The 21,229-nt window shown below is 40.9% G+C and overlaps 1 protein-coding gene across 9 annotated transcripts in view; it reads left to right on the forward strand.

Annotated features, from left to right (window-relative positions):
- TJP2 (tight junction protein 2) overlaps nucleotides 1–21,229 on the forward strand; it is a 138,472-nt gene that overhangs the window by 90,146 nt on the left and 27,097 nt on the right. For all 9 annotated transcript variants that reach the window (XM_021070931.1, XM_005660146.3, NM_001206404.1 and 6 more), the window contains 8 exon segments: nucleotides 5,600–5,653; nucleotides 9,498–9,622; nucleotides 11,186–11,288; nucleotides 13,098–13,677; nucleotides 17,106–17,209; nucleotides 17,996–18,149; nucleotides 20,028–20,136; nucleotides 20,241–20,374. In XM_021070931.1, the coding sequence (XP_020926590.1) occupies nucleotides 5,609–5,653; nucleotides 9,498–9,622; nucleotides 11,186–11,288; nucleotides 13,098–13,677; nucleotides 17,106–17,209; nucleotides 17,996–18,149; nucleotides 20,028–20,136; nucleotides 20,241–20,374 (1,354 nt within the window). In that variant the 5' untranslated portion in view covers nucleotides 5,600–5,608.

Below are 21,229 nucleotides of genomic sequence, written 5' to 3' on the forward strand. Positions count from 1 at the left end.
GTTCCTAGTCGGGTTCGTTAACCACTGCGCCACGATGGGAACTCCATGGGTGGTGTTTTTGTTAATGTGTGGGGGTATTGGCAACTGTTTTTATTTTACTGCAACTTCCAGAGTAATTCACTTTGTTAAAATTTGTCAGCTGTGAGGTAAAGTGAAGAGAAGATAAACATGGAAAATAGGCATGCTAGTAAGGTCACTTCTGAGTGATAGGAAATTGGTTGTGCTAAAGCCACACTGAAAACTGATGGTTCCAAGGAATTAGGAGGTGTTCTGTGGAAATGGAAAGGGACAATCATTTCTGATCCACTGGATTTCTGCCTCCTGTTTCCCTTTAAGAAAACTCTTCCTCTTGTTAAACAGAAAACTTGATTAAAATCTTGGAAAACTTGTGTTGTCCTGGCATATGTTGGAAAATGCTGTCTTAGACATAGATGACAAAATTCCAGAGAAGAACAGCCATAAACTCTTGCTCTCTGGAACACCAGACCATAGGTACCTGAGTTGCCCGCTAACCAGCTCAGGTGTGCTACAGAAGCAGAGGGCTACTGAATGTCATAGCTATTTCCTTTAAGAAAACTTGTAAATAGTAGAAACCAGTGCCTTCCTCATATTACTTAGACAGTGAATGAGTAGTGTATCCATTTGTTATGTTATGGAAAAGAAAATCTTTTGGAGTGCCTACTCTGTGTGTCACACACTGTTCTGGGAGATACGGGACAAAAGTGAGTGATATAAAAAAGCTCACCTGAAAGTCCACTTTCTTTCTTTCTTTTTTTTTTTAATTGAAAAACACGGGTCATCGTGAACAAACTTGAATAGCAGGGGAGATGTACATAATTTAGATCATGACCTTTTTTGAATGTTTACGTATTTCATTGTAAGTATGTAACCTAAACAACACTTAATCTAAACATCAGCCTTTGGGATGCTGATTTCCCCCCCCTTCCCCCGACCAATCATAGCACCCAGTCCCAGGTGTGCTGGTAGCACAAATCCTAGTTCTCATCTTTTCCCGGTACCGTTTTTTGGGGGATTCTTTTTAACCCTAGAGGTGATCTGAATTCTGCTTTTTAATCTCTCCCTGAGAATTCTGATCTCTTGGAGCCAGATGGTATTAATCAGGGAAATGTCCCACAGTGTGTATATAGAGGGAGGACGGAACTAAGGGATTAGAAATTCCTCTCAGTTTGAGGAATCAGTTATAGCTCCTCTAGAGTAGGTTGGCTCAGAGTTCCCACTGTGGTGCAGTGGAAGCGAATCCGACTAATAAGCATGAGGTCTCGGGTTTAATCCCTGGCCTCACTCAGTGGGTTAAGGATCCGGCATTGCCCTGAGCTGTGGTGTGTAGGTCACAGTCGTGGCTCGAATCTGGCGTTGCTGTGGCTGTGGTGTAGGCCAGCAACTATAGCTCCGATTCAACCCCTAGCCTGGAAACTTCCATATGCCACAGGTGTGGCCCTAAAAAGACAAAAAAAAAAAAGAGAGAGAGAGAGAGTTGGCAGGCTCATCTTTCTTTTCTACAAACAAAAATGCCTTTTCCTAACCCTGTTCTAACAAAGGAAATAAATTATCTGCTCCAATATTATCATTTGTCAGAATTATGTTTTGTGCTAAGCCTCTTTCCCCCAATCCCAAGAGTTTGTTAACTGGGTAAAACAGTAGCATATTAGCTGGATATGTTTCGGTTCTTTTCTCTCTGTCATATTAGTAGCAGTGCAGGAATGGCAAATTTGATTTAAAAAGCTTTTTTTTTTTTTTTTTTTTTTTTAATGTAAAGCAGCTACATAGTTTTTCTTTTTCCTTTTTCCTTTTTGTCTTTTTAGGGCCTTTACCTGCAGCATATGGAAGTTCCCAGGCTAGGGGTCAAATCAGAGCTGTAGCTGCTGGCCTATGCCACAGCCACAACAATGCGGGATCCCAGCTGTGTCTGCGACCTACACCACAGCTCAGGGCACCACTGGATTCTTAACCCACTGAGCAAGGCCAGGGATCAAACCTGTGTCCTCATGGATACTAGTTGGGTTCATTAACCACTGAGCCACGATGGGAACTCCTACATAGTTTTTCTTAAATGATTTGTATATAATAACAGTAAGGCTTTTTATTCATATAGTTAGATTTCTGTGTGTCCTCATGTTTTAGAAATTCTCTATTAAAAACGTATAACTGGATCTTCTTATATGTAATCCATTCTGACCATCTGTCTTTACATTTATTATAATTACTCTTCTATATTTGTTTCTGAAATTATGGCTTGTGTTTTGTTATTTGCCCTGCTTTTTAATTTCTGTTTTTGTCACTTCTGTCTTCTCTTTGATTAACTTCTGTTGTGCTTTGTTTTTCATTTTATTTTTTCCTCTGCTCTTTTGGAAGTTTCGAACTCTAATTATTCCTATAGTGGTTATGCCAGAAAATTTAACATGTAGATTTTACTCAGTGAAGTTCCACATTTATCAGCAGGTTCTATCTTAATGGTCTAACTCTCACAAATTGTACATTATTATAGTTGCACACAGTTAATATGTGTTCAGGCTTACTCATATTCCTTCCTGCACCTTAGGTCTTTCTGGGATTATCTTTGTTTCCTCTTTCTTTCTCTTTCTCTTTCCTTTTTTTTTTTTTTTTCTTCAGAGCTATTCCTGTGACATGTGGAAGTTCCAGGTTAGGGGTCGAATCAGAGCTGTAGCTTCCTGCCTGCGCCAGAGCCACAGCAATACCAGATCCGAGCCACGTCTGTGACCTACACCACAGCTCATGACAACACTGGATCCTTAACGCACTGAGTGAGCCCTATTGAACCCACACCCCCATGGATATTAGTTGGTTCATAACTGGCTGAGTCACAGCGAGAACTCCCTATTTTTCTTCCTTAAATTTATCCTTTAGGATTTTTAAAAAATTTTATTTATTTAAATTTAAAATTTTATTTTATTTATTTTTGGTCACTATGTGAAGCAGCTTAATGTGGGATCTCAGTTCTCAGATCAGGGACCAAATCTGGGCCACAATGGTGAAAGTGCTGAATCGTAGCCCACCAGGGAACTCCCTAAAAGTTCTTATTATGGCTTCTCTATGGTGATAATCTGACCCAATTTTTGTTTTATAAAAAATAATCTTTTCTGCCCCCCAAATTAACAAATACTGTTTTAAAGATACTGTTCTACCATGTTCAGGCTTTCATTATTGCTATTTCGAAGTTGGCTGTTACTTTTAATTGCTCTTTTGTAATCTTGGTACAAAGATTTTATTCTCTTTTTTTCAGCTGTTCTCAAATTTTTGTATCTTTCTACAGTGAGATTATCATGTATTTCAAAGGGTTTTTCTTTCTTTTTTAATTTACCCTGCCTGGGATGTATCAGGCTTCTTGAACGCGAAAATCATCAAGTCTGGAAGAGGTGTTATCTGAGTATTGGCTCTCTCCTACACTTTCTTATCTCCTTCAGGAAATCTAATTAGACACATTGCAAGGCTTTCTCACTCTTAATTTCTTTCATATATCCCACTCGTTAAGCGCTTTGAGCTGTATTTTGAGTAATTTCTTCACATCTATCTTCCAATTCAGTATCTTCACCAGGTGTAGTATGTGGTTTAATCCATTTTTTTTCTTTTTCTTTTAATGATCTCACTCATGGCATATGTTAACCCTGGTTCAGGATTGAATCTGAGCCACATCTGAGACCTATGCAGCTGCTGGAATGCTGGCTCTTTTAATTCACTGCACTGGGCCGGTAATCAAACCTAAGCTGCTGCAGTTGGATTCTTTTTTTTTTTTTTTTTTACTTTTTAGGGCTGCACTCTCAGCATGTGGAGGTTCCCAGGCTAGGGGTCCAATTGCCACAGCCACAGCAACATCAGATTCTAGTTGCATCTGCGACCTACACCACAGCTCACGGCAATCAATGCCAGATCCTTAACCCACGGAGACAGGCCTGGGATTGAACCCGAAACCTCATGGTTCCTAGTTGGATTTGTTTCCAAAGCACCATGTTGTGAACACCTTCAGTCAGATTCTTAACCCTCTTCACCATAGCAGGAACTCCCATTTTTAAATTTAATTTTATTATGATTTTTTTATTATTTCTAATTTTTTTTTAATGATTTGCTTGGTCATTTTCGATGACGTCTTATTCTTTCATTATACTTTAAATTTCCCCTTTAAATTTGTTGTGATAAATGTATGAAACCTTAGACATACTTTTTTGGTCTGTGATTGCTATTTCCAGATTTGCAGTGCTTGGTTCTGTAGGTTTTTTTGTTTAACCTCTCACTCATGGTGCCTTGCCTTGTGTGCGTGTTTAAATTGTGAACTTGGGTTACTCAGATAATTATCTGGGGGATTTCTCTGAAGCCTGTGTTTTAGTGTGTTCCTGGAATTCCATCTGTAATACGAATTTCAGTCTCACACCTGCCTGAGTACAGGTCTGTTGAGACAGGAATTCCCTAGGGGGATAGCTTTAGTTATTTCCGTTCTCCCCAGAGCAAAGAATGAGACAAGCCACTGTCCCTGCAGTGTTTTTTTCCCTTCGTACATCCACTCTGATCTGATCTCCACCCTATTTGGATCCTGCAGTTTCTCTTCTCAGCCTCCTGTTGAAATGCCTGCTTCGCTTCTGCCTTATCTCTCTGGCTTTGAGGTTTCTTGGCATTTCTTGACTTTAAAGATTTACCCTAAAAGACAGCCTGCATTTAATGGATTATAATTATAATTATTATTTTAAGTGGTATCCACTATTTTCAGGTTTGTCTAGACATCTATTTGAGAATATTGTCAGAAACTGAAGCCCAGGCATTATTATCTCTCATACCCACAATACTGATGGAGAAAAGGCCAAGGGATCTCATTACACAATTCGGCACTCTTTGTGATAAGGCCAAGGATTCCTTTAAATATAAAAAATGCACAGGAGTCCCTGCCATGGTTCAGCAATAATGTACCTGACTAGCATCCACGAAGACCTGGGTTTGATCCCTGGCCTTGCTCAGTGGGTCAGGGATCCGGTGTTGCTGTGAGCAGTGGTGTAGATCACAGACATGTCTTGGATCTGGTGTTGTTATGGCTGTAGTATAGGCTGCAGCTATAGCTCTGATTCGACTCCTGGCATGGGAACTTCTATGTGCCGTGGGTATGGCCCTAAAAAGCAATAAATAAATAAACAAACAAGTAAATAAATAAAAAATGCATAAAACTTGCCTAGGAGATCAACTTTGACAGGAAGAAGGGGGAATGATTTTTTTTTTATTTATTTTTTTAAAGAATGACAATATATCTGTTTGAAACTTTAGATAAGGGCTTTTATCATGACAGTGTTTGGGAGTGGTGATAATAAAAATGCTTAACATTTAATATTTCATTCCTTTTAGGATGTATCTCTCACTTTGCATTTTACTAATTTTCTAGTATTGTCAAGACAGCCATTTCATTTAAGGAGAAGCATGTGTTTGAAAATAAGTACTGTAGTGTTCCTAAAAAAATCACTCTTTTTGATGTTTGGAATGTGTGAACTAGAATTTCTATTGAGACATCTCGAGTTACAGGTTTATTTTTAGCATTGAAATGTTTGTGGTTTTAATCAAATTGGTTTTGATTCTTTTAAAATAGGCTCCAGGCATGGAAGAACTGATATGGGAACAGTACACTGTGACCCTACAGAAGGTGAGTGCTGCATGGTTCATATCTGTTACAGTTGTGTTCTTGAGTTTATAGATCACAGATCTTTTTATTTTTTATTTAAATTTATTTATTTATGTATTTATTTTTTGTGTGTGTCTTTTTCTAGGGCTGCTCCTGTGGCATATGGAGGTTCCCAGGCTAGGGGTCTAATTGGAGCTATAGCCACCGGCCTACACCAGAGCCACAGCAACGCGGAATCCGAGCCGCATCTGCAACCCACACCACAGTTCATGGCAATGCCAGATCCTTAACCCACTAAGCAAGGCCAGGGATCGAACCTGCAACCTCGTGGTTCCTAGTCACATTAATCACTGAGCCATGATGGGAACTCCCTCACAGATCTTTTTAAAATTGAAGTAGAGCTGATTTATAGTGTTTCAGGTGTATAGCAAAGTGATTCAGTTATATATATATACATATATAACAGTGTGTGTGTGTGTATATATATGTGTACTTTTTCATTATATGCTATTACAAGAAATTGAATATATTTCCCTGTGCTATAGAGTAGGACCTTGCTGTTTATTTATTTTATATATATAGTTTGCACCTGCTAATCCCAAGCTAATTTAACCCTCCCTCTTTTCCCCTTTGGTAACCAACCATAAGTTTGTTTTCTGTGCCTGTGAGTCTATTTCTGTTTTGAAGTAAGTTCATTTGTACCATATTTTAGATTCCTCATCACACGATATTTTTTTTCTCTGACTTTCTTCACTTAGTGTGATCATCTCAGGGTCCATCCAAGTTGCTGCAAGTGGCATTATTTCATTCTTTTTTTATAGCTAAGTAATATTCCATTGTGTACATACACACACAGACATATATACACACATATATCATGGATCTTGTTTATTTTTACACAAATGCAGTTGCTAAATTAACAAGGATTTGCATGTTATTTTTTGGCTAAGGTCTGTATAATATATAAAATTATAGAGGTTAATTAATGTATTTACCTGTCTCCAAGTAGAATAGTTTATGAAGAAAGAGACGAGAAATGGAAGGGAGGAACGGAAATCACCTGTTCTGTTTAAAAATATTACAGTGGCTTCTACAACTTTTGTAATTTTGGTTATAACACATGTTAGCCCCTCAGTGAGTTTTAAATCCAAACTAAGTTTTAAAACATTGGATGAGCAGTCAGGAGACATCGGTTGTATTCTTTGTCCAGTTCTGATTATATTAAGAGATGCTGAACACACACACCCACGGGATTGAAAAATAGAAGTAATAGCACATATGAGTGTATATGTCTTAATTTTAAAAGTCATTTCACAAGTTATTTCCCCTCTTGATTAAATTAGGTAATACAAAGACCTGGTATTTCGAGTCCAGCACACAGTTACTGCTTAATGAGTATTAGCTCTGTTCCTTTTATTCTGACAGCAAAGTTCAAGGTAGGCGTGTAGGTGTAAGTCCCACTCAAAATAAGTGCAGCCACCAAGAGTCCATAAGCGATTTGTGTGAGAAATGCGCTCGTCATTCCAAAGCCTTATTCTCTCAAGCCCTCTTGGTCAGCATCATTTGTTTCTTATTCCTACTTTGAATCCCTTCAGTCTCTGTCACCTCTTTGAGCGATTGTGAGTTCCTCCAAGGGAGAGCTTTCCTTTGACCATCAGAACCACGAACTTCATACTTTGACTTCAGTGAAAATTTGGTTCTTTCTTGAATAAACATGTATTGACTCAGTCCAGGTAGAAAAAGAGAGATCAGTGTCCAGATGTGGAAACCTCTGGGGCAGTAATCGTGGTTTCTTCAGTTGAGGGGTTTCCCCCTTTAGGTCTTATTTTTCACCCTTTGTCATCTTCTGACTCTTCTTGCTTCTCTTCCACCACATACTCTGTAAGTTTGGACTCAAAATTGGTAATGGTGAGAGACATTTTAGGCCTGGTATAGAGGATGGAGCTACTTCTTCGTAAAACCAGGTACCAGGTGATAGTGCTGCCAAATTCAAAGCCATGTGATTAATGGACAACAGCCAGCTTGTTTGGTGTTGTTAATTGTCATCAATTGGCCTAGTGGGCCCCACTTGGAAACTTCCTGGGGTGGAATGATGCAGAAAGTGGTCATGGCAGCTTTTTCTTTTATTCTCTGAGTAGATTTTTATGTAATCAAACCTATATTTAGTGTTATAGTCACATATACCCCTGTCATCTGGATGAAATCCAGGAGTTTAGCTTTTTTGTTTTAATTTATTTTTTGTTTTGTTTTATTTTTTGGTTTTGGGTTGGGTTTTGGTTTTTGTTGGTTTGTTTGAGCTGCACCCTTGGCATATGGAGGTTCCCAGTTTAGGGGTCAAATCAGAGCTGCAGGTGCCAGCCACTGCCACAGCAATGTGAGATCCGAGTCACGTCTTCGACCTACCCCACAGCTCATGGCAACGCCGGATCCTTAACCCACTGAGCCAGGGATTGAACCTGTGTCCTCATGGATCCTAGTCAGATTTGTCACCACTGAGCCATGATGGAGAACTCTGAGTTTAGCTTTTTTAAACACTGAAATGAATTAGGATTATGTATTATCCAGGTTCACTGTTGTACATTGCTAGATTAATCTTGGATGTAATTGATCTGTGTTTTCATCTTAGAAAAGACTTCAATCCTTTGGTCTCTCATAAGATCTCAAAAACTAAGTTTATCTTCAGATTTTTTTTTAAAACTATGGAATGTTTTATTTTTAATTTTTTTTTTTTGTGTGTGTGTGTCTTTTTGCTATTTCTTGGGCCGCTCCTGCGGCATATGGAGGTTCCCAGGCTAGGGGTCAAATCGGAGCTGTAGCCACCGGCCTATGCCAGAGCCACAGCAATGCAGGATCCGAGACGTGTCTGCAACCTACACCACAGCTCACGGCAACGCCAGATCCTTAACCCACTGAGCAAGGGCAGGGACCGAACCCGCAACCTCATGGTTCTTATTCGGATTCGTTAACCACTGCGCCACAACGGGAACTCCTATTTTTAATTTTTATTGAAGTTTAGTTAATTTACAGTATAGTGTTCATTTCAGATGTATAGGACAGTGATTCAGTTTTACATATATATAAATGTACATTATATGGTATATATATTCTATTTCAGATTCTTTTCCCTGATCAGTTATTACAAAATATTGAGCATAGTTCCCTGTGCTATACAGTAGGTCCTCGTGGGTAATTATTTTATTTATAGGAGTGTGTATATATTAGTCTCAACCTCCTAGTTTGTCCCCTCCCCCAACCACATGTTTCCTTTGGTAACTATAGTTTGTTTTCTATGCCTGTGTCTCTGTTTTTAAATAAGTTCATTTTATCTTCAGATTATATAAAGTCTCAAAACTAAGTTTATCTTTGGATTTTATCTTTAAAATTTCTTTCCTTTTTTTTCCACCCTGTGTTAAAGTGAAGCTACCAGCTTCTGTAACTTAGAAATTAAAGGTATACTTTAAAAATACGGCTTTTGCACAGATTCAGTTGTGACTAAAGCTGTTCCAGCTCAGGCCAGGATATGAGAACAGGTGCAATTGGTGATTCCAATAGCACTTCCTTATTTGGACAAAAGATGTAATTTCCCAAGCCCTGCCAGCTTCTAGTGATAACTCTGGTTTGTGCTATCAATCTTGTCCAGCTTTGATGAGGCTGTTTCTTTGGGAGAAGGAATTTCCCTTTATAAACCTGTCAGCTAACCATGATGATGCTTTATTTTGTTTCTCATTTGTTTCTGTAAGGTCTCTGTTCCTGAGCTTCTCTGGTTATTTTTTTGACCTTTATTTTATTGACTGCTTATAATAAATCCTGAAAGCCACTTATGGAAGGATTTTATTTTAATTTTTCTCTTAACTCCACTGAACAGGATTCCAAGAGAGGATTTGGAATTGCAGTATCCGGAGGCAGAGACAACCCCCACTTTGAAAATGGGGAGACATCAATCGTCATTTCTGACGTGCTCCCGGGTGGGCCCGCCGATGGGCTGCTTCAGTGAGTGTCCTTTCTCCCCGCCCCCAACCCCTGCCACCCCCATTGGTTGGCCCTAGGCAGGGGACTCTGGGGGTGTGCACTTTTAAAATTAAAAGAGAAAAGGAACTCATATATATATATATATGTATGTATATAAATTACTTACTATTTATATATAAATTATATGTGTAAGTATTCAGGCAGTAATTGAAACCATAACACACCATGTTTTAACAGTCCCCAAATCTCTGGGAACATTCAGATTTCAAGTGAAGGAAAGTAGTCATTTCCATTGGAAGATAGTTATAATTTATAGCTCCCTATCATAACTGCCATCCCTGGGTTTAAGAATTATTTGGGAACATGGAATATAAAATTGGCATGCTTTTTTTCTCCTCAATGCCTACCCATACAATCTATATTTATTTTAATTTTTATTCATTAAGAATGAGGATTCTTGGAGTTCCTGCTGTGGAACAGTGGGTTAAGAATCTGCCTGCAGTGGCTCAGGTTGCTGCAGAGGTGTAGGTTCGATCCCTAGCCTAGTGCAGTGTGGTAAAGAATCCAGTGTTGCCAAAGATGCAGTGTAGGTTGCAGCAGTGGCTTGGATTTAATCCCTGGCCTGGGGCTTTCCATATGCCATGGGTGCAGCCATTTAAAAAAAAAAAAAAAAAATGAGGATTCTTGGAGTTCCCTGGTGGCTCAGTGGGTTAGGGGTCTGGCATTGTCACTGCTGTGGCTCCAGTTACTGCTGTGGCACAGTTTCATCCCTTGGCCCAGGAACTCCCCCATGCTACAGATGTAGCCGCCTCCCCACACTCCCCAATAAAGAATGAGGATTCTCTGGTTTAATGATTATCTTATTTGTAAAAGGGATATGGAAATTGGGGAATTTTACTACCTGAAAAACCCAGGTTTTCCGACTGCCAGTCTTCTGGTCTGAAGGGAGAACGCCATTTGAAAAGATGCATCTTTGCATCCCCTCATGATAATTGCTCAGGGTGAAATCTAAAAGGTAATCATACAGCTGCCTTGGCCAGATAGCTCCAAAGTTTAGGTAGGTGCTTTTGGCATTTCAAGTCTCAGTGGTCCTCTCAACATTAGTAGTCCTTCCTACAAAGAGCAAAGCAGAATTTTTACATGATTTGTGGGATGAGAGAAGATCAGAGTTAGGGTTCTATGACCTTAAAATTCCCTGAAGACTCTGAAGTGAGCTTCTAACTTTTTCCTCTCCGTAACACAAGTGTATGTCCACCTCCTTAGGGGGGATTTGTAGATGTGCTGAAGCACCGTGTACAGTGGGTGGGGAGGGCTCAATGCACAAGCTCCATTTGTGCTCAGACCTCACTACTGTCCACTGCCTCCTGGAGGGAGCCCAGGTTGTTTCCAGAGGACACTGTCCAGAGTGGGCTGAGCAGCAACTGGGTTCCTTCCTCAGAAGAGCTCAGACAGAGTTGACAGATAAAGCCTCAGGAATCATCAGACACTGAGGTCCATCTGCTGCTATTATTTGTTCCCAAATAAGCGATTCACAGTTGATTGGATGGGAGTTTTTCACATTCCGTTTTTCTGTTTTGTCTGCAGAGAAAATGATCGGGTGGTCATGGTTAACGGCACCCCCATGGAGGATGTGCTCCATTCCTTTGCCGTTCAGCAGTTGAGAAAAAGTGGGAAGATCGCTGCCATTGTACGTTCTGGGTTTGTTCTCAGCTCGCCTCAGTAGCACCATTTTTTTGTTTGTTTGTTTGTTTTGTTTGTGTCTTTTTAGGGCCACACCCATAGCTGCCAGCCTACACCACAGCCACAACAATGCCATCCTTCACCTACTGATCGAGGCCAGGGATGCACCTGCATCCTCATAGTTACTAGTCAGGATCGTTAACTGCTGAGCCACAACGGGAACTCCAGTAGCACTGTTTTTATGCCCAGAAGAAAATCACCGCTTGCTCTTAAGCACTGGACAGAGTTACACACGCTAGGGGCCACTGCCTCTGTATTTTCAGTACTTAGGGAGGGTGATATTAAGGGTGATGTGTAAGTTATCCCTCCCTGCCTTCTCCTCATCCTCTCCTAACTTCTTAAGACCAATACTTCTTTTATGCGAGTGAATTTGCCTCAAGAGCCAGATTAGACAGTTATTTCCTAAGAGAATTAACAAGATCAAGTTCCCGTCGTGGCTCAGTGGTTAACGAACCCAACTAGGATCCATGAGAATGCGGATTCAGTGGGTTAGGGATCTGGCATTGCCATGAGCTTTGGTGTAGGTCACAGACTCAGCTCAGATCCCAAGTTGCTGTGGCTGTGGTATAGGCCGGCAGCTGTAGCTCCAATTCAACCCCTAGCCTGGGAACTTCCCTATGCAGCAAGTGCGACCCTAAAAAGCAAATAAAAAAAAGAACAATGATCAAACAGCATTAATTTGAAAAGTAAATTAAGAGCTCAGAAACTCATTGCTCACACAGGATCTGCTGTATCTTCATAAACTTGTGTTTCTTAGGAGATATTGGCAGTCTGTAGCATTCCTTCACTTATTGGCTCACTCATTCATTCAGCAAACATTAGTTGAAAATCAGCTGTGGGCCAGAAGACACTTGGCTCTAAAGCAGGTCTGAGCAGCAAGTAGTGTTTACTCTAGTGGGGCAAGAGGATGTGCTAAGCCAGAACTGGAACACAGCATGTTAGGGGCAGTCCTAGGTAGATGCATTGGGTATGTGGTATTTAATTTTTTTTTTCAATTTTATATTATGAAAATTTTCAAACAAAAAGAAAAGTTCAAAGCTAAGTATAATCAACACATACATCTTTTGCATTGCTAATATTCTGCCATATTCATTTATTTTTTTCCCTATTTATGCTTATAAAGATGTATTTTTAGTGAACCGTTTGAGGGGAAATTACAGACACAACAGTTCAGTCATTCTTACTAGCAAGTCTCTTAAATAAGGACATTCTTCCATGTAACTATTATTATTATCCTATGTAAGAAAATGAATAATAACTACATTTAATATACAGTCCATGTCCTAAGATGACTTTGATAGACCATTTTTCTTCCCCATCTAGGATCCAGTCAAAGGCCACTCATCACATTTGATCCTTATCTCTTTCGTTCCTTTTAATCTAGGAGAGTCACTCTTTCCTCTATCTGCCCCCCTCTTTTTAATGACATTGACTTTGGGATGAACCTAGCCAGTTGTTTACAGAATGTCTCATTTTCTGGATTTTTATTTTTGTAAATGAGTGATTTAAAGCCCCTTGGTGCTTTACACAGTCTGAGTAGAAGCAGATTTTGGAGGCACTGTGCTGAGAGCATTAAACTCATTGCCTTATTTTATTCTCAAGCCCTTGGGGCATTTATTGTCCCTGTTTCCCAGGTGAGGAACCCAAGGCTTAGTGACTGGGTGGGGACAGGCAGTTTTACTGGAAGGAGAACCTTCACCACTGCATTCTCTCTGTTTGGTTGTGATTGTATTGCATCCCCGCTGTTTGGTGACAGGTAGTCAAGAGGCCCCGGAAGGTCCAGATGGCTCCGGTGCAGGGCAGCCCTCTTATCCACGAGGATGACCGGGCTTTCGAGGTGATGGATGAGTTTGATGGCAGAAGCGCGCGCAGCGGGTACAGCGAGAGAAGCCGGCCCAGCAGCCGCGGAGGGCGCAGCCACAGCTGGGAGGACAGCCCAGAGAGGGGCCGTCCCCACGAACGTGAACGCAGCCGGGAGCGGGACCGCAGCCGTGGCAGGAGCCTGGAGCGGGGCCTAGACCATGACGACTACGGGCGAGCTCGCGAGCGCAGCCGCGGCCGCAGCTTAGAGAGAGGCCTGGACCATGACGACTATGGGCGAGCTCGGGAGAGCAGCCGCGGCCGGAGCATTGACCCGACTTACGATCGCGCCTACAGCCCAGAGGAGGAGTACGGCCGCAGGGCTCAGCCCGATGCCCGGTACGCCGCATCTCGGAGCCGCAGCCATGAGCACCTCCACTCCCGCAGCCCCAGCCCAGAGCTGCAAGGGCGGCCAGACCAGCCGGACTCGGATAGGCCCATCGGGGTCCTTCTGATGAAAAGCAAAGCGAATGAAGGTAGTCATGCTTAATGAAGAAAAGCTGTAAACCATAACAACAGCTAACTCTTATGTGGCACCTGCTATGTGCCAAGAGATGACGTAATGAAATGCTTTGCACAGATTAACTCATTTCGTTCTCACCACTGCCTCATGTGGGAGTTACTCCTATCTTCATTTCATAGTCAAGGAAACTTGAGGCACAGAAAAGTTCATTGACTTGCACAAAGTTGTATCACCAGTGGCTGAGCCAGTCTGCAGAATTTTGTCTTTAAAACTGATAGGCCAGTGTTCTCAGAGCGGTCTAAGTATCATCTGGACACTTGTTAGAAATGCAGGTTCTCAGGCTACAGCCTAGCCCCACCCCCCCAAATCAGAAACACTAGGGTGGCCCCTGGAATCTCTGTGTTAACAAGCTTTCCTGATGAATCTAGTACAGTATAAGCTGCTGAAACCACAGGGGAGGACAATACTCCAGCCCATGTCAGGGCCTCTCTGGACTAAATGCTGGTATTTGATCCTCATCAGAAGCCTGTGTAGTTGGTAGGAGACTTCACTCCTGTGTTACAGGTGGGAATACTAAGGTGCAGAGAAGTTTGTGGTATGCCCACCGATGAGTCAGGCTCTGGCCCAGTCTGTCCATCCTGTGTTGCATGTCCGGAGCAGTTGCACACACTTAATCACATCCACATTCACATGCCCCGTGTGGCAGCTAGGGAAGCTAGTCGCACCTGCAGTGTAGGTGAGGATTCCAAAACTTAGAGAAGGGAGGCAACTTGCCCACATCTTGAAGCCAATAAATAAGGGGTGGAATTGGAACTCAAACTTCACCTCTTGGAAATAGAGGATAGGAAGTAAATAGGTATATACGGAGCGATTTAGAGCCCAGGGTTGAGGTATTCCTTGCATTGATTCTTGGCTTCCAACTTTTTGAATTCCTTGTAACATATCTTTTATCTCCTTTTGTTCACTAATTGTTCTCCTTGAAGGAGGAAAAAAGGTAAAGAGTACTCAAGAATCCAAAATGAAAGACTTCATCATGCTTTTTAGGTTGGGAATTTGCATTTGAAATAGTCTGTCAGATGAGAGGGTTTGTTTGCTTTAGTTCTTCTATAGAGCATAAAGAGGTGAGTTATAGAACTGGGTACTTATTGAAATACTGGATAATGAAAGGGTATTGAGGAGTTCCTATTGTGGCTCAGCAGTTAACGAACCTGACTAGCATCCCTGAGGATGAGGGTTCGATCCCTGGCCTTGCTCAGTGGGTTAAGGATCCGGTGTTGTAATGAGTTGTTGTGTAAGTCGCAGTCTCGACTTGGATCCCGTGTTGCTGTGGCTGTGATGTAGGCCGGTGGCTATAGCTCCAATTCAACCCCTAGCCTGGGAACCTCCATGTGCTGCAAGTACAGCCCTAAAAATAAGAAGAAAAAAAAAAAAAAAAAGACGTCTGTCCTAAGAAACTGCCCAAGTCATAGCTGGTCTTAGTAGTACTACTCTCAAGGAAAAAATGGGGCTCACACCCCTTTCCTGATACAGCATTTTACTCTTCTGGGCCATTTTGTTCTTCCAGCCTAGAATTCAGGGTTTTTTTCCCCAAAGTTCCACTTTTTAAAATTTTTTTAGCCACCTTTTGCTATGATTACATGACAATTTAGCTGTCACTGGCTAGAGTTACATGAGAATTCATTTTTAAAAATATCTGGATGTAAGCAAGGCCTGTCTACATTTGATTAAGAAAAATATGATCCATTCACATGGTCAGGTTTTACATATTTCATGGGTGTCAGATAGCCTTGCTGGTAAAATTCTTAGAAGATGGTTAGCTGATTTTTTAATTTTTTTTTGTTTAAGAGATGACTACACCAATAGCAACCTATTTGCAATTTTACATGAAGAGTGCAGTTTTTAAGAGGATAGAGGAATTGTTGACATGCGAAAAAAAAAGGTCACTGCTCAAGTTTGTCTCAGCCTTCTGTCCTGGGCTATGAGGCAGTTTAACCAGAAAGAAATTGCCATCCTTGAAAGAAAATGTTATCTGTCTTACCCTTATTCTTTCTTGAGTGTCAGCTCCCTAAAAGAAAGGAAAACACTGTTGTTTTTGTGGTAGGATCTGATGATGCTAACTTACTCTAAGTCACTATATTTCCTAACTCTCTTCCTAGCAGAAAGCTACTTTGTTTTGAAATGAGATTTTGTATCCATAACCATAATAATAAATTTTGAATGTGCTTCTTTTAAAACCTGCTAGGTTTAGGTGGCTTCCTGAAGTAACCGAAATTCATCCTGAAAAATACGTATTTTTTACAACTTTAGTAATTAAAATTAGAATGGCCTGAAAGCATTTAAAATATTTTATAATACTTAGCAAATACAGTGGTTTTTCTTTTGAGAGCAATTCAAAGTCTATAAACCCCCTTGAGCTGTGCTAGCTTTGGTTAAATATTTGTTGCTTTGCTGGCTTATTTTTCCCCATTTTTTCACACACAGAAGTTTTTTTTTAATGCCAAACCTCACACAATCTAAATTGTTACAGATGGAGGGCATACTATTTGTGGTGCTTCTGTAGGCAACTGCATTGTCAGTAGAACATGCTGATTAAGATATAGCGAATTGTTGTTCTCCCCAACATTTTGTTTTGAAAAGTGTCAATTTTGTGGCAAATGCTCATAGCCTTCACCTAGTTTTACCAGTTGTTGACATTTTGCCACATTTGTTTTCTTTCTCCTTTTTTCCCTTTTCTCCTTCTCCCTCTTCCTGCCCTACCTCCTTTCTCTGTCTCACAATGGTTTTTTTGGAACCACTTGAAAGTAAATCGCAGGCAGCATGATCCTTTACCCCTAAATATTTCGGCAGGTATCGTCTGAGGATAAGAACATTCTCCTACATAACCATTATGCTATTATCACTCTTGAAAAAATTATCATTAGTATGCCTTGTAATATATTCGAGTGCAGTTCATTTTGAGGCTGCACCAAAATGAGTAATCCATCCCTACTCCCTACCTTGACTCCACGTTGTGTCAAGGGTCTTGTGAAGTTTCATGCATTGCATTTGGTTTTTATGTCTCTTTTAATGTAAAAGAGTTCTTCTGCCTCTTTTTTTTTTTATTTTGATGAGTCCAGGCCAGTAGCCTTGCAGACTGTCTCACATGCAAAATTAAGTGTTCATAAATATTTTTTTAAACCTTTAATGTTTTTTTGTTTTTTGTTTTGTTTGTGTGTTTGTTTTGTTTTGTCTTTTGGTGGCAGCATGCCAAGCAGTGGCTTAATGTGGGATCTCAGTTCCTAGACCAGGAATTGAACCTGTGCTCCCACAGTAAAAGCATTGAATCCTAACCCCTAGGCCACCAGGGAACCCAACAACTATTTTTAAATAGTCCCAAAAGCCAGGCTCAGTTTTCTGAGCACGTTGATGAAGTATGTGTATGTCTGTGTGTTTGTCTCCTAGAGTATGGTCTCCGGCTTGGGAGTCAGATCTTTATAAAGGAAATGACGAGAACTGGTCTGGCAAGTAAAGATGGCAACCTGCACGAAGGAGACATCATTCTCAAGGTGGGCGGACAAGGGTTCATGCTCACAGGGTCTGCATTTCCACATTCAAGTGCCAACACAGTGACACTTGGTTGAGATGGGAACCAACAGTGAGACAAAGCTGGAAGTGGGGCAGAGAGATCCTTTTTATCAGGAAAACCAGAGTTGGAGATTTGTGATAGCGTAATGGCAGTTAAAAAAAAAAAAAACTCAACAGCAACTTTCTTCCTTGTTTATTTAGAGTTTAAGCTCCTATTCTCTAAAGAAAGATGAGAGGGCAAGTTAGTAGTATATGAATACTGAATATTTAATAGTTTCTGTAAACCTCTTCAGTCAGGGTTCCAGTAGTAAACCAAGCCCAACATCTTGAGTTTGGAAGTTAAATAAATTAGCAGAGTAACTTAAGTACATTATAGCCTGTGTTTGGGTCCGAGGCATGCAGGGTTATATTTAATTTAAAGGATAATTCAGGAGTTCCCTAGTGGTACAGTGGGTTAAGGATCCAGCATTGTCACTACAGTGGCTCAGGTCCTTGCTGTGCCTCGCATCACTGTTGTAGCACAGGTTCAATCCCAGGCCCAGAATTTTCACATGCTGTGGGTGCAGCCAAAAAAAAAAAAAAAAAAAAAAAAAAACAGCGGGGGTTGGGGATAATTCATGTTTTTTCAGTCAGTTGTCCTGAAGCCCATGTCTGTTCGAATAGTTGGGCAAAGCTCTTAAATTTTTAGAAGGGGAAAACAAGAATTTTCTATTTCACTGTGAATAGTTATATCGCTTGTAACATTACTGTTCTTCATAAATGCACAGATAAATGGAACGGTAACTGAGAACATGTCCTTAACGGATGCTCGAAAACTGATAGAAAAGTCCAGAGGAAAATTGCAGCTCGTGGTGCTGAGAGACAGCAAGCAGACGCTCATCAACATCCCCTCATTAAATGACAGCGACTCGGAAGTAGAAGGTAATGGAAGCGGAGGCTGTGAGCTTAGCTGGAAGTGAGGAAGCTGTCTCTGTCTTTTTTTTTTTTTTTTTTTTTTTGGTCTTTTTTGCCTTTTCTAGGGCCGCTCCCACAGCATATGGAGGTTCCTAGGCTAGGGGTCTAATCGGAGCCGTAGCCGCCAGCCTACGCCACAGCCACAGCAACTCGGGATCCGAGCCAAGTCTACAACCTACACCACAGCTCACGGCAACGCCAGATCCTTAACCCACTAAGCAAGGCCAGGGATCAAACCCGCAACCTCATGGTTCCTAGTGGATTTGTTAACCACTGTGCCACGACGGGAACTCCTGATATTTTTCTAAAGCGGCTATTAATCTTTCCAACAAAGAGACGACAAGGTGGAAGACAGATAGAACAGGTTGACACTGTAGTAAAGACTCAGTGGGAATGGCTGAATATGGTGGTATTCATTGGTTAGCAGTCTGTATCACCTCTTCTCGTGCATGATGCTATATTCATTTCTTTTTTAAGCTTGAGTAGGAATTATACATAGGATAACATTATTTATTTGGTCAGTCTTGTTTATTTCCATAAGCAAATCCAACTTTATGTCCTTCCCAATAGTTTCATGTCTTCTTAGCCGGTTTTTATTCTTTTCTTTTTTCTTTTTCGCTCTTGGGCATAACCTAAAAATTTTTTTTAATTGAAGTGTAGTTGATAAACAATACATAGAATAATATTTTAAGCATGTAAAAATTACCAATACACTATTTTGTTTCTTTTTTGGGGAGGGCGCTGCACCTATGGCATGTGGAAGTTCCCAGACCAGGGAGCAAACCGGTACCACAGCAGCAACCCAAAGGCTGCACCAAGGGAGAATTCCAGGCTGTATCTTCCTTAACCTTAACTTAGTATTGCCTTTGTGCAGAAAAGTTGAGAAAATATTAAGTTCCCAAGTTTGAAAATGGACTCGATCATTCAAATAATTGCTTTATGAAACCTTAAAACTTTGTTTAATTTCCATTATATAAAATGTCTGATCAGGTGGTTACTTCTGTGAGTACCGGAAAAGAAGTGGAGCATGAGAAATGACCCCAGCATTCTAGAAGCTTACAGTATATTTCCTTATATATATTTATTTATTTTGTATTTTGTCTTTTTAGGGCCGCACCCGAGGCATATGGAGGTTCCCAGGCTAGGGGTCTGATTGGAGCTGTAGCCGCCGACCTATGCCAGAGCCACAGCAACACAGGATCCGAGCCACGTCTGCGACCTACACCACAGTTCATGGCAACACCGGATCCTTAATCCCCTGAGCAAGGCCAGGGATCGAACCTGCAACCTCATGGTTCCTAGTCGGATTCATTAACCACTGAGCCACGATGGGAACTCCCTTTATTTCCTTATAATTTCAAATGTGGTCCTCAGCCCACTGGCAGCATTGTGTCATCTGTCTTGATAGAATTGTAGAATCTCAGGCCCCACCCTGCACAATTACATTCTAACAAGATCCCAGGTGATGTGCATGCATAGCAAAGTTTGAGAAGCACTGGTTTATGTGGTAAAAATGAACTGAGCCCAGCAAAGAACCCAAATACCAAGAGGTACACACACAGATGCATTCCTGTCATTGGATTTTGACTCGTCAGTGGCAGCTTTGATGGAAAGTTTGAAGAAAGAGGAACATAAAATTCTGATTTTGGATTCCTCTTTGTTCATTAATGCCTTGCCTTTCAAACGATCAGATTATTTTTTTCCAATAGAAGACTGTCAAACTAATAGCACATTTACTGCCTGCCTCTCTTCCATTTCCCATGTTTCTTTGCCCAGAGACTAGAATAGTTTCCGGCACAGGTCTTTAATATTTTATTGAAAGTCTTTTCTTATTTTTGAAACCAGATATCTCAGAAATAGAGTCGAACCGATCATTTTCTCCAGAGGAGAGACGGCAGCAGTATTCTGATTACGATTATCATTCCTCAAATGAGAAGCTGAAGGAAAGGCCAAAGTAAGATGATGTGTATTTTCCCTTGCACGCGTTCCTGTGGTGTATACACATACATATTTGCAAATCTGTCACATGATGAGACATTAACATGACGTGTGCTTAAGTTCAAGAGAGGACATGCAGAGCAGATGGTCCAGGATGGGCGCCACACCCACTCCCTTTAAGTCCACTGGGGATATTGCAGCCGCGGTCAGCACTGAGCCCAGCAAAGAACCCAGATATCAAGAGGAAGCCCCAGGTGAGGTGTCTTTTAAACAGTCGTGTTCAGGTGTGTGTGCTTGGTAATTCCAGAGGGTGGCTGGAAGGAGAGAAATAATAATAATAATAATATTAGATAATATTAGATATTACTATTATATTATATATTATAGTATAATATTATATAATGTATAATATAATTGTATAATTATACATATAAATAATATTATATAATATATTATTATAGTAACATTATAATATTATTAATAATATAATAATATTAATATTAGTTATTGTTGTTTTGTTGTTGTCTTTTTAGGGCCACACCCACGGCATATGGAGGTTCCTAGGCTAGGGGTCCAATCGGAATTGCAGCCGCTGGCCTACACCACAGTCACAGCAAAGCAGGATCCATGTCTGCCACCTACACCACAGCTCACTGGATTGCTGGATCCCTAGCCCACTGAGCAATGGCAGGGACTAAACTCCTGTCCTCATGGATACTAGTCAGGTTCGTTAACTGTTCGGTCATGACAGGAACTCCAAGAGAAATTATTAAAAAATTGTTCTTCTATGTGGAAGAGGTACTTCTATCTTATTTAACATTGAAACGATATAAAGAATAATAGCCCTTCTATGTGGCAACAGGTTGGTCACCTTTTGTGATGTTTTATTAGTCATGGTTCTTCTGCCTCCCATCCCCGACCCCCACCTAAACTTTCTGCTCACAATACCTCGGACAGCAATTGCGTAAGTTTTGTTCTGCCCCGAACTACCAGTTCTCAATTTCTCTACACACCAACTGGGTGTCTTACAATTCAGGTCAATTCTCATACTGACTGCCCGAGTCCGAGCAGATCCCTGAGGTTCAAGCTCGGACTTACAGGATGCCCCA

The sequence above is a fragment of the Sus scrofa genome, chromosome 1 (genome assembly GCF_000003025.6).
Source record: "Sus scrofa isolate TJ Tabasco breed Duroc chromosome 1, Sscrofa11.1, whole genome shotgun sequence".
Lineage (NCBI taxonomy): Eukaryota > Metazoa > Chordata > Mammalia > Artiodactyla > Suidae > Sus > Sus scrofa.